Source organism: Alosa pseudoharengus, unplaced genomic scaffold (assembly GCF_046254945.1).
Source record: "Alosa pseudoharengus isolate Yale_2024_CS ecotype anadromous, Long Island Sound unplaced genomic scaffold, YU_APseudo_1.1 YU_APseudo_1.1_scf_9, whole genome shotgun sequence".
In the NCBI taxonomy this organism is placed as follows: Eukaryota; Metazoa; Chordata; class Actinopteri; order Clupeiformes; family Clupeidae; genus Alosa; species Alosa pseudoharengus.
This window is the reverse complement of record NW_027468881.1, coordinates 23,522,482-23,536,443: the sequence shown is the minus strand read 5'-3', so window position 1 is coordinate 23,536,443 and position 13,962 is coordinate 23,522,482. Positions and strand designations below refer to the sequence as shown.

At 41.5% G+C, this 13,962-nt stretch overlaps 1 protein-coding gene across 2 annotated transcripts in view; it reads right to left on the bottom strand.

Annotated features, from left to right (window-relative positions):
* Positions 1-10,070: 10,070 nt before the first annotated feature.
* The window catches only part of LOC143114425 (helicase ARIP4-like), a 51,812-nt gene continuing 47,920 nt past the window's right edge, over positions 10,071-13,962 (bottom strand). For both annotated transcript variants that reach the window (XM_076276013.1, XM_076276014.1), the window contains one exon: positions 10,071-13,808. In XM_076276013.1, the coding sequence (XP_076132128.1) occupies positions 12,835-13,808 (974 nt within the window). In that variant the 3' untranslated portion in view covers positions 10,071-12,834. The remainder of the gene's footprint in view (positions 13,809-13,962) is intronic.

Here is a 13,962-nt window from a genome sequence, read left to right as displayed (position 1 = left end):
CAAGCCTCTTCATGTCTCCACAATGATTGTAGACTGCACCTTTTTAGCAATCTGCTCACTTTTTTGACGGATTGAGGTCCGCTCTAAAATGTTGATATGGTTCTCTGGGCCGTAGTCACCATAGACATTGAAGGGGACGTGTCCCCCCCAATATTCAAATATGACCAAAATGTCCCCCCCAATATACGGAAAAATAAATAAAGAAAAAAGACTAGGCCTACAGGAAACCAACACGCATCTGAAATGTAATTAAACGTAAATATTAAATAACGCACAAATTAGTGACCTAATGATGGTTCCAGAGTAGCCTACACCCCTCAGTGGTTTGCCCAGTAGTTTTCCGTTTTTCGTTAGTGGCGTGCGCTGTTAAAAGCTTCCATTTACTGCACCCTACTGCAGTGAGGTAAGGCTGTCAACAATATCGCAAAAGCTCCCGGTACAATTTTTACAAAACTTGTTGGAAAGGTGTAGCACAGGCTAAGGACATCCCATACATTTTTGGAGCTGATCAGACTCAATGGGAACTTTGAAACATTTTCCATATTGTAGCCTATTCTCGCAATGATAGCGAAAGTGAAACGTTATATTTTTAAATGATTCATTTGTGCACGCCTGTGTCATTAATTTCTTTCACATGTCTTTCAACATAAATACTGCATTCATATGCTAGTAGTAATGCCAGAAATTACCGTTTATAGCCCTCTTCGAAATGGTTATTGCATCTTGCAAATTATTTAAATGTGCACTCAATCGCGCATCCATGCAGGCAAAACGTAGGATTCAAATGTGGCGACGGCACACAAGTTGAAAAAGACATTCACAATGCACTGGCGTTGATAGCCTACAGTTAATGTGAATCGCGGACAATAACTAAAGAAAGGAATTTGCACCTCCATTCACCAAAGGCTGTAGTAGGCCTAGTGTTTCTACATGTTGTTGGCACAAAACGTCAGTCTATAGCCTAATGCAGGGGGTAGGCTAACGTGAGTCAGACAGAAGAGGGGCCTTAGTAGCCTATTCCTGAATCCTGTCACTTTTAAACTACGTTAAAATTATGTGAGTAGCCACCAGCATAATACAATCTAAATTAAAAGACAAAATCTTATTAGGTTATAGGTCCAAACCTATGACTCTAAGCCTTAGTTAAAAAAAATCTTTAGGTGTACAGTAAGTAACAAGTCAAAGAACCACATGTGTAATATAGAGCTTAACAAAGATACTCTAGTTTGTAATTTATTTTAAAGTATAAATTTCGAAGACAAATGGAGTCATACCACAGGTCCAGGGATGGATTACTGAATGGGCCTATGGGCCTACTTCAGGGCCCAAGAGCTCAGGTGGCCCTGCCCAAGCCTCTGTGTGAAGTAAAAAAATCTTCTATGGGAGAATGCCTCAGGACCCCTCTATCTGGAGGAGAGGTGGGGGGGGGGGCATCTCTGCCCAGGGGTTCATAATCCATTCATGCCATGCTATGTCCGTCAAATGTTTGGAATACCCTAATTGACTGACTTAACTAACGACTTGTTTGTGATTTTTAATAATATTTTTTGCATGGTAGGAAATGTATTGAAATTCTGTTTGGGGGTCCCTCAGACCCCACCACAGATTTGGTCCCCCCCAATGTTGACATCATGACTACGGCCTTGTTCTCTGTTAACCATTTCTTGCCTTGTTTGGCTGTATGTTTTGGATCATTGTGTGGTTTAATGTTTAAATGCTGCCTTTTGGGGCAGCCATGGCCTACTGGTTAGGGCTTCGGCCTTCGGGCTTGCCGGTTCGACTTCACTAATTCACGGATTGGGATAAATGCAGAGACCAAATGTCCCTTACGGGATCAAAAGATATACTTACTTACTAACTTACATACTATTGGGGCAGGTTTCTCGGCACACTGCCTGATCTTTTCCTCCTAATCTTAATGTAGCCTCTTGTTTTAGTGTTACTGTTTACTTTGATAAAGTCACCAGGTCGCCCTGGTTGAAAAACATCCCAAAATAATAATTTTCTCACCCCCACAAATGAAATTGACATGGTGTCATTTGGGTTTAATGCTTCCCTTTTTTAGGCCAATCTCAGGCCATGTCCCTGGATCAAAAAAATGTGTGTGCCCTTATAAAGGTTAAGCTGAGTTGTGCATGTTTGGTAGCCTAGAAATCTAGACGCACCCTAGCGGCGGCAAATTAATTTGCTCAGCCTGTGCGTCTAGTATCAAACCATAGGGATTTCTATTGGCTGACGCCGTGGACGTCATCCAATCACAGCGCTCTATTTTGTTAGAGAGTCTTAAGGCGGGCTTAACAGGATGACAGATTTCCTGCGACGGTGAACAACAAGGAAGGTGGCTATGGCGAACGAAGAGCGGTTGTTTGAATCGGCGTTGGCTTCAACTTTGGAGGAGTTGGACTTTTACTTTTCTTTGAAAGTTGAGCAACACAATGCACTTAAGTCATTCCTTTCGAAGAAGGATGTATTTGCCGTTTTGCCGACCGGATACGGATATGGTCGTAGCGCTGGCCTATTGCATGCCTAGGCAGTTTGAAAGACAATTCTCTGCCCGCCCCTTGGATTAAGCGAGGTGAATGGGTCGATTCCAGACTTACTAGGGGGGCCTATGTGTCTAATTTGGGGGCTTGTGGGATTCGCATGTTAATTTTTGGAGAGTATTATATCTTTGTTCTAGGGGTTCTTAAGAGTAAAAAAAAACATGTCTCCATTTTTTTTTGAAGGTTTTGAAGGACCCAAATCAAAGGTCAAATTCAGAAAAGGTCAAATTTGGTGTTTTGTCCATAAACCTCACATTGCTGGTATTATAGCATAGGGTTTGGTGCCAAAAAGCAAAGATATTCTACAAGGTAGTGTGCAAAAGTGGACCACATAAACAATACAACATTATAAAACATTTTTTCAGAGCACAAAGTGCAGAGATCTCTGTTAAATCAAGTTTAATAGACTTTTACATACAGCGGGGAAAATAAGTATTGAACACGTCAATATTTTTTTCAGTAAGTATACTTCCAGTGAGGCTATTCGCATGAAATTTTCACTGGACATTAGTATTAACTTAGGTAATCCACACATATATAAAAACCCAAACATTAATGTCTAAAAGTAGAGTTATGAGTAAAAATGTGGAATGGCACAGGGAAAAAGTATTGAACACGCTAAGAAAAAGCAGTACTCAAAGGCAAGAAATGGCAAGGAACGAACTGGAATCTATAAGTAGTTAGAGAAATTATCCCTCCTATCTGTGCAAATTGATATAAGCTGGGTTAGTACATACTGGTGGGCTATAAAAAGGTTTTTTGTTACCAAGGTGTCAAACAAGAAACATTTCATAATGGGTAAAAGCAAAGCGCTCTCCCAAGACCTTTGCAACCTTATTGTTGCAAAACATATCAATGGAACTGGTTACAGATGCACATCAAAACCTCCGAAGCATCCAGCAAGCAGTATTGGAGCCATTATCTGCAAGTGGAAGGAACATCACTGCATCATCACTGGCCATGCACAGGCTCTCCTTGCAAGATTTCTGACCAGGAAGTCAGAAGGATAGTCAGAAGAGTAGCCCAAGAGCCAAGGACCACTCTGAGAAAGCTCCAGAAAGACTTGGTACAGTTGTTACAGAGAAAATCATAGGTAATGCACTCCACTGCCATGGCCTCTATGCACGCTCATCCCGCATGACTCTATTGCTGAAGAAAAACATGTCAAAGCTCGTTAAAAGTTTGCTACGCAACATTTGGACAATCCTATGAAATACTGAGAGAATGTATTCTGGTCAGGCGAGAGCAAAATTGAACTTTTTGGATGTCATACTACACACCATATTTGGGGGAGAAATGGCACTGTGCATCACCCTAAAAATACCCTACCAACAGTGAGGTTTGGAGGTGGTGGCATCATGGTGTGGGGTTGTCTTTCATCTCATGATACTAGCAGACTTCATACAGTTGAAGGAATGATGAATTGAGTCATTTTGGTCTGGGCGAATCTTGACCATCCACCAGGATGATGAGGATGAGACATGGCTAGACCTTCCAGCAGGACAATGATCCAAACCATTCAGCAAAGGAAACTCTCAATTGGTTTCAGAGAAAGGAAATCAAGGCCCTGACTTCAATCCAATTGAACAGTTTTGGAAGTTAACTAAAGATCAGGATTCACAAGAGGGATCCCTGGAATCTTCAATATTAAAGGACTATCTGTTGAAAAGAATGGGCCAAAATCACACCAGAATACTGTAACTGGTTAGTTTCGTCATACGGGAAATGCCTTGAAGCTGTCATTACGAATAAAGGCTTTTCCACAAGAAATTTCAGCAGGCGTGTTCAATACTTTTTTCCTGTGTCATTCCACTTTATTACACATAACTCTACCTATGGACTTTAATGTTTGGATTTTTTTTATATGGGTGGATTATCTGAGTTAATACTAATGTCTGGTGAAAATTTCATGCAAGTAGCCTCATTGGAAGTATACTTACTGAAAAAAATGTTGACGTGTTCAATACTTATTTTCCCCGCTGTAGTACCAGCTGAAGTCTGTAAGGCCTTCCTAAGCCTAAGTGTGAAGAAAAGAAAGGATAAAGGATCAGCTAGACAAACAGACAGGTGTGTGTGTGTGTGTAAGAGAGAGAAAGAGAAAGAGAGACACTACCAGCATGGACGGATTATGAACTTTCAGGCCCCTGGGCCCAGATGTATTAAGGGCCCCCCACTAATTGTTGCGGGGGACATTTTTTTAAATTTATTTGATGTGATTTCCTGTATTCTGGTGCATTTTGGCGATGGCCAATACTTTATTTCAATCAGATTCATAGCCTATGTGTTGATATGATGTGTTGATATTGAGGCAATGATTCCATGCAATGGCTTGGGCCCTCTGACTCCTTGGGCCTCTGGGTTTGGGCCTGGTAGGCCCGTGCAGTAATCCATCCCTGACTACCAGTGACAGTTGGCTGTTGATAACTGGCAGTGATAGAATTTAGAATATCGAATAACTTGAAGCACATAGTGCTCTGTTCTTCATGGTTGGTGATATTAGTGACCTTCTAGCCTTCTACATTTGAGCAAGCACATTTTCATAGTTCATGGTGGCACAGTATAGTTTCTGAGGTGTGTCTTTCTGTTAGTCAGGTGATGGCACACATATTCTAAAAGAAACAGATTTTGGGCTATGTATCCAGTGCAGATAAGTGTGGACAGTGTTGGGAAAGTTCACTTTCTACGTGAACTAGTTCAAAGTTCAGTTCACAAATTTTAAAATGAACTAGTTCAGTTCATAGTTCATAATTCAAAATTTTGAACTAAGTTCACACTTTCCAAAAATGAACTAGTTCATAGTTCTTTTTTTTTTTTCATATGTTGCTGCGAGCTATTATTTTTCAAAATTATTGCCACAGCCCATATAGAATGCAGTTAATTTGGATTGAGGATCTGTCTTGACAGTCTTTTGATTTTGTATTGGCTTGCACATACCTTGAAAGGCTAGCCAGGTGCTTCAGTTCAATGTGCCGTTTCAGGTTTGCTGTGGATGTGACTGAAGTGCGGGCAAAGTTTGCACAGAAATGTACGATTTTTCCCATCCTCACCGACCTTGTCATAAAACTTGTTTAAATGATCGATCATACGACGCCTCCTTGCTGCTTTGTCGTCTACATCAGCCTTTCTCAAACTTCTTTGACCTGAGGCCCAGTCAAGGCATACTTTGGGGTCATAGGGCCCACCTACATGAACCCACCCCCTCCTCCCACCCCCCATCAAATTATAATGATATCACAATTATTATTATTTTTATACTATATTGCTATACATGCACTTCAAAACAGTCAATGTTTAAAGTGCTAAGATTGTTCACAAAAGTTTGTGAAAACATGCACATCAGAGTACTGCTTTACTACTGTAAAATATAATTAGGCCTGCAATGTTTTTGCATTGTTGGATGATGCTTGCATGAGAAATACTTCTCAAAACAAAAGCAATTATATGGGTGCCGTTGTTTTGGGATCTTTCCCTCATGCAAGCATCATACACTGATAGAATATTTATATGCTATTTAAATACATTTCATTTGAATGCCTGATTGTAAGGATTCAGGAAACACAACCAGCTTTTGTGAATGGTAAATGGCGGATCAGATCATGCGTAAATCACTGATCTGGAGATCTTTAGCTATCTTTAACTAAGACTAATTAATAGCTTTTGGCTGACTTTAATACTTAATGCTAGACAGTGTTTTATATAGTCTGTGCTCTGTTTTTATGGAAGTTGCGTAAATCCACCTCGTTCTATTAAATGTCGTTTCATAATTAAATAGCCTTCCAATAGGTTGAGCTTAGCTTTGCTACCAACGTGCACACGCATGCATTGAATAAACGCTCATACCACGACTTAATTCTATGCCTCTATGTTTGATGACACCAAATTAACAAGTATTTCCTACTAATTGCAGAAACGTTTGTTTTCTTTTTCTGTCCGCGGTTCCTTGATCAATTGCGCAGCAAATAATCAGACGATGTCCCGGGAATAATTTCACTCTGCAGACCAGCATTGTCCACGTTGCGGACCGCGGCCCATAGTTTGAGAAATGGTGACCTGCATGCTGCCATATTAAGGCCTTTTTACGGTGTGTTTTAGCCGGGTTTTCATGTGGAAGGCTGTGTAGAAATCTGGCACCCTATTGAACGAAGTTAAACTGAAAGAGCGTGCCGTTCACAGACACCAGAATGAACGAGTTCACAGTAACGTTCATCAGGCAGTAATGCAGGACGTTCAGTTCAAGTTCGGTCAAAATATGAACGAGTTCATGAACTTTCGTTCAATGAACGCGTTCAGACACAACACTGAGTGTGGACTGGTGAATGACCCATCACTAGAGACAGATGCCAAATTTCTTGTTTTTGTCCAGTATGGAGATGGGTATCACAGATCAGCCAACGATTACATTGTTACAGTGCAGTTATTTTACAACAGAACAAAGCAGTTTGGCACAGGAACTGCTACAAATCCACCTGTAACAGTGAGCATCTGCAGCATGCTAAGATTCGCTACTAGAAATCATGTGAAGCAGGCAGGACTCAGTGTCTTCAGAAAAGACGCGGTAGACCATCTTCTGAACCTGCAGCAACACCTGCAACTGCATCAGGTCCATCTAGAGGGACACTTGTTCAGCAGCAGCTGCTGCCAGCATAGATAAGTGCTTCTTCTGTCAGAAGCAGACAAAAGAGCGTCTTCATGAGGTGTCCTCTTTCAATGCAGGCAACCAACCAAGAACTATAAGTAATATTTTGAAGTCAATGACTTTTAACAGGTAGCCAGCATAATAGCATTGCAATAGCATTGCAATAGTCTATCCTTGAGATGACAAAACATTAATTTCTCGGCATCTGGTAAGGATAAGGACTTCCTTATCTTTGAAATGTTCCTTAAATGGTAAAATTAAGTTTTGGTGATCTGTTTTATGTGATTACTTGCTAGGTCCTGGTCAATTATAACTCCTAGGTTTTTAACACTTGTGGATGAGGTCAGTGGAAGATCACTATATGTAGCCTGTGATGTGGATAGGATATCCCTCATCTTTTTAGAACCTAAAACCATGACTTCTGTTTTATCTGAGTTCAAAAGCAGGAAATTATTCGTCATCCATGTCTTTATATCTCTTATACATGTGTCAAGTTTGACGGTGTTAATTCATCAGGTTTTATGGAAAGGTATAGTTATGTATCATCTGCTAAACAACAGGGGCCTCAGTACTGAGCCTTGAGGCACTCCACATTTTACCATAATCTGGGTAGATGGTTTATTATGGACCTGTACAAATTGTTGACGGTTAGGAAGGTATGATCTAAACCAGTGTTTTTCGACCTTTTTTGTGCCACGGCACACTTTTGACACTTAAAATGTCCCACGACACACTAACACACTAATCCTGTGTGAAGAAAAAATAAACATACCATAGCTTAAAATTTCAAATAATACACAGATATGGCCTATGGCTTCTATGCAAGACCTGCTCAATAAGCGCCCTCTGTTTCATTTGTAGGTGACTATATCTAATTTAATTGTTGTTTTGAACTGGATATGTGATGATTCTGTGAATACTGGATATGGGGCCCCCGTTGTACAATGCCTGCATACCACAAATAGTGCTATCATACAATCAATGAGAGTATGTGGTTATAAATTCTTTGATGCAACAGTTGCTTTTCTGGACCAGTGAGTGACATTTGGGTAATTTTCTGCGACACGCCTGATGATCTCTCACGGCACACTAGTGTGCCCCGGCACAGTGGTTGAAAAACACTGATCTAAACCAAGCGAGTGCTGAGTCTTTGATGCCTATCAAATTTTCAAGCCTAAGTAGTATGTCATTGTCTATAGTGTCAAAGGCAGTATCGATACAAGGCTAGGTTTTTTGAGGGAGGGCTTAATAACAGATGTCTTAAACGACTGTGGTACATGCCCTGATAGCATTGAATTATTTATAATCTAGAGCAAAACATTATCCAGGAAGGGGAGAGCAGTCTTAAGAAGGTGAGTAGGAATAAGGTTTAGTAGACTAGTTGTAGATTTTGATGAGGAAATTGTGGAGGTGAGATCTAATATGTTGTGTATATGTAAATGAAGTAAATGTTGTTTGAGGTCTCATCTGTGATTTTGCTATCTTTCAGCAATGGAGTATGTGTATTTGGTGAAACTGAAACTGGTTATTGATCTTATCTCTAATTGTTTGACATACAATCATAATACTGACATACAATCATACTGTTTTGTGAACTTTATTCAACATAGCCAGTGATTTAGGCTAAATGTATGGTGTTAATTATAGTGAAATATACAAATTCACAAAAATAGGGTTAAAACAGGTAAAAAAATGGAGACATAATTTTTCTCCATGTTCAATGACCTCTAAAGACAGTCCAACCACTCTCCAAAAATTAACATTTCAATCCCACAGAAACCACATAGGCCCCCTGACTAACTATACATTTCAATGATATAGGATGGCCCGCCAGGCTACATGTTTGGAGAAGAGTGGAGAAAAATAGAATGAGAATTCTTTCATCAATTCTGTGGTGGTGTCTTTTACTTAATGGGCATATTTATTTGATGTAATCTAAAAGTAATCCTAAAGTAATCAGATTATGTTATATGTTTTTGGTAATCCAACTGATTACGTTACTGATTACAAAAATTACCATGTAATTTGTAGTCAGTAATGGATTACATTTCAAAGTAATCTGACCCAACCCTGTTCATAAGTTAACATAAACTAAGGTTTCAACTGGTTTTGCTATGAGTGAGATATGCTTGTGTGGCTGAAGATTCTGTTGAGATGGTATAAAAGGGCTTGAGTTGCCTTTGTCTTGATATTCTGAGGGCGTGACTACCTGATGGTCTCCGGTACTGTAATAAAGCTCTCTTGAATTTTAAGCATCACCAAACAACTCCATTTGACTTAGTGCCTCGTAGCAGTTTTTTTTTTATATGAGAACCTTCTCATAAGATTAGATTAATACAGTATGTGTGCTGGCCCATGCATCAGATAATAACTATGGACAATGACAGACAGACAGAGAGAAACTAGATGTGAATATTTTGTCATTTCAGATAATTTTCAGGTGTCCTGTGAAATTGTTAAGAAGAACCACTTTCTTAAACAATTTGTATTTACAAAAGGCCCTCTCATTTCATCTGGAATCTGTAAAGGATTTGGGAAATGAAACTGAACACAAGGTAGAGGTAGTGTAAGTGCATTCACTAACTCTATATGGTAGAGCATGATTATGCAACATCCCCCTCTTGTTCAGGGGGGTTGATGGACCAGCAACAGAGAAGCGACTCATTCATGTAACATTATGCACGGTAATTAAACACAGTGCCATTGCCAGGGAATGTCATAGGCTATCTTTGTTCTACCATCATAAGAAACCTTTCTTTTCCTCTCTAGTTGACAAAAAGGGCTAATAAGCACTGTACGTAAAATCACCTATTACTATTCAAATAAAATGTGTGTAAAAGAATGTATTCTTGCTATGCTTTATACTTAAATAAAACCAAGCACCCCACATGTAACATTTAATTTGTTTTTATTCACAAACTTCCAAAAAAAAGGAAAAGAAAAAGAGAATGGATTGAAAAGCCGATACAGGTTAGTTATGAATGTAGTTCTTCCAGAAGAGGCTGTCTGATCCTCAGCAGCTTTTAGCAGTTCAAATTCTCCTCACAGATTAGAATCCAGAGCAGCCACCTGTTCACCTATACCGACCCTTCCTATGACAAATAAATACTTCTGTTCAAGTAGTTAGCTATGACAAAAATGAAATAAAAAAAGAAAACAAAAGCAATCATTAAAAAGAAATTGAAAAAAAGAAAAAAACACTGAACACTTGAGGGATCTTGGCCACCAGGAATGACATCACAGGTGTGCAGGGGCACTGAACAGCACACCCTCGCTCTGAGCATGTGCGGTGGATGTGGGCTCACCGAGACCCACGCAATCCACGACACCAGTTCACATTGGTCCTGATTCTGCTTTGTGTCAGAAGGTCATCAAACACCATCGTACACACACTACACCCTCCTTAAACCACTAAAGCGTCAGAGTGGAGCCATTCGGCCACAAGAGTAAAAATCCCCCATTTTTTTTTAAAAAAGTACAAAAATAAAAAATACAAATGAATAAATATGCAATGTCATAAATAAATTAATTTGGTAAATTGTCAAACCTCAGACAAAAAAGAGGACTAAAAACACAGGTAAACCAGCAACAGAAGTATGGTACAGAAAATGGGGTTGAAAGTGAAAGTACTTCAATAGAATGTTTGGATTTTTAGGTTACAGTGAGACAGAAGATAAATTATGTATATCTTTTTGTCTAGACTAACCAATGGAATTTAGGTGCAGTGGACCCTTCCTCTATGACACAGGACAATGAGGGAGGATTTGGGTGAAAAACAGAAACCGGTTGGCATTTGTAAACACAGCAAAGCGATGTCACAACAAAATGAAGCAATGCCCCTGATCCACCAGACACAAAAAGAAAACACACAACCTGTAAATGAATCAGGAACTCCTGAATGCTTGTGTTAAATTAATTTTATACAGAACATGGTAAAAATTAACAGTAAGTTGCTTCGCTGTAAGTCACACAGTTATAGTTACCACGATTTAGCATTTTGGTGATGACTGCCTGCAAAATTCGTACTGTTGCTTAAGTTTTTTCTTTCTTTCTGAGAGCCTTGGCATATGGCTCCTCTCTGATCATCTCTTTTACATCCTTGAAATACACTTCAAGTATGTTGTAAATGTTTTGGTCTCTTTTCACAACATTCCCCATTAGTGAGAGATGACATTAGGGACATAATTACTGTTTTGGCACAGCATTCCTTTACAAATTTCACAATTTCTCTCAAATTTTATACTTCTTAAATATTTTTTGGTATGAGCAACTACACCCTGTTTTTTTTTGTTAGTTTCTTTGAACCTATGTGTTGGTGTCACAACAAAACAATGAAAGGGTTGGGTCGAAAAGTCAAGTGAACCCTTTTGTGTTGAGCGCAGACAGACAGAAATCCAGGAGGGAAATGACAGCGCAGACTGCACTGAATGAGACCCTAACCCACAATTAGACAGCTTTTTATGGTGTTAGAACATACATAAGCTCAGCTCCAATAAGACTATGGGGTGGGAGGATCAAGGAAACACTCGCTTCCCTGTTCCTCAGCTTCCTCAATGACATTCAAGCGACGCAGCGGCAAGGCATTGAACACCCACGGCATTTGCCAGGAAACTCTCTGGGCTGATGCCCCCGCCCCGAGTTAAGGTCGGAGGTGTAGTGAAAACACCATCTTGACACGTCTGTCTTCAAGAATGTTTCCTCTGTCTGTGTGTGATGTTCAGGCTGCTAGTTTTGACAACAAGATTGTACCACAGTAACAACGTCACATTAGAAAACACAACAAGAAAAAATACGAGTATCAAATGGTCTTCAGTCAAATGTCTCTAAGGCCTGTGCTCACAAACACTGCGTTAAAGGCGCAAATAATGATACATTCGTTGAGTTTAAGGTCTTGTTATATTTCTTTTTCATTTCTTGCTATCTTCTTTTTTATGCTTCAGCCCTATTAGGTTATTCTTTGCACCCTTTCCATTTTTGCACATCCATCTTTCGATTTAAACAAAAAATAATATTTAAAGAAGTCAAATATTTTCTGTCCCATAATGTAACCTCAAGAAGAAAGAATCAGTTTTCAAACATTGTCAATTACGATTGATAACCACCATTTCTAAAATGTCTAAAATAGTAGCAATAACAGTAATCAATCAAAACAATCAATGATATTGTTTTCTTTCAACCAAACAGGCATGACTATCGTTTAACAACTACCAGCTTGGCTAATGTTCTCTACCATCTACCTAGATAAATGCAAACAGTTGAAAAAATTGAAGCTCGAGCTGATCAGAGCAGAAAGCAGAGTGCCCTCCTTGGTCAGGAGGACTAACTGCAAGTCTCGCGCAGGTAGAGTGCAGTACACAATGCTGGAAGTCCAAGGGCTCGTTTTCTCCTCAGTCTTTTCTCCTCTTGTTAAATAAGATATACAGCATTAGGATTTGTAGCTTTCGCAGTCCACTCTCTCAGTCAGACACACTGCTGTTTCACATTCTGGGCCTGGGTTGTTGAGACGGGACCCATGTTAAGGGGTGGGTTGGCAAAAAATCGACTCAGTCAGAATATTTTTTGTTGTTTTTTTTTTCAAAAGCAATCTCTTAAATCTGCCGAATCACCCAACCCCTGCGGCCCGAGGCCTCGTCACAGGACCTTCGCTGAGGCCACCTATTGGCCCGTCACCTCGATGATATCATCGCTGTCGTCCATGTGGCTGCTGCCGCTGCTACTGCTCTCGTTGTCGGCGGCGAGAGGCGGGGTGTTGAGTGCAGGCCCTTGCAGGCTTGAGGAGGGGAAGCGGGACAGGAAGCTGGTACCGGCGGGACCAGGCGTGGCGGCCGGCATGCCAGCAGGCAGCAGGGAGTTGGGGTACATGCCCAGGGCCTGGCCGTACGTCAGGGGGAACCCCGGGGGCAGCATGCCCGCCATGCCAGGCGGGAGTAAGTATGGAGACATGGAGGAGGAGGTGGTGCAGGAGGAAGAGGATGAGGTGAAGGCAGAGGAGGAAGAGGGTGTAGTTTTGGTGTTGGTGGTGGACAGGGACGAGGCAGAGGAGGGGGAGGATGAAGAGGAGCGGGGAAGACTGAAAGGGTCTGGGGTCATGGGGAACATGAGCCGTGGGTCAGCCAGCGGAGCGTGGGGCTGGAAGTAGGGCGAGCCCGGCCCCATGAAGAGAGGGTGGCACATGGAGCCCAGCAGGGAGGGGTTCAGCCCGTAGGTGCCGGTGAAGGGGAACCCTGGCGGCAGGGCGTGGGTGGTGGGGCTCCGCTTGGGCATGGGTGGCTGGTCGAGGTCCCTCTCGTCGACAGCCGGGGCAGACTTGCGCTTGCTGGCACGCAGATCCAGGGGCAGGGGATGGGCGTCACTGGCCGGCAGGGAGGGCTCTTTCGAGGGCGCTGGTTTGACGGGCGGCCCTCCGTTCTCCTGGGCGGCGGCTCCGTGCGTGGCAGTGGGCAGGCCGTGGGCCGGCGGCTTGATGAAGCGCTGGAGCTCGCTCAGGATCTCAGGGCTGTCTGGCGACAGCGGTCGAGGCAGGAGGTCAGACGCCCCGTCCTCCGGGGAGGACCTTTTGCGCTCAGGAGAAACGGAAACGCTCCCATTGGTGGCGCCGCTATGAGCCTCTTTCTCAGGGTGCACCACATCTGAAAGAGACACATAATAACCAATTGTTACCAAATGAATCACACTCTACTATTCTACTACAGTCTCAGGCATGAATCCAGTTCTGGAGATGTACTTGTGGATTTTTGATCACATCCAATTCAGCAATAAACGGTCTGAACTGAAACAAGGATG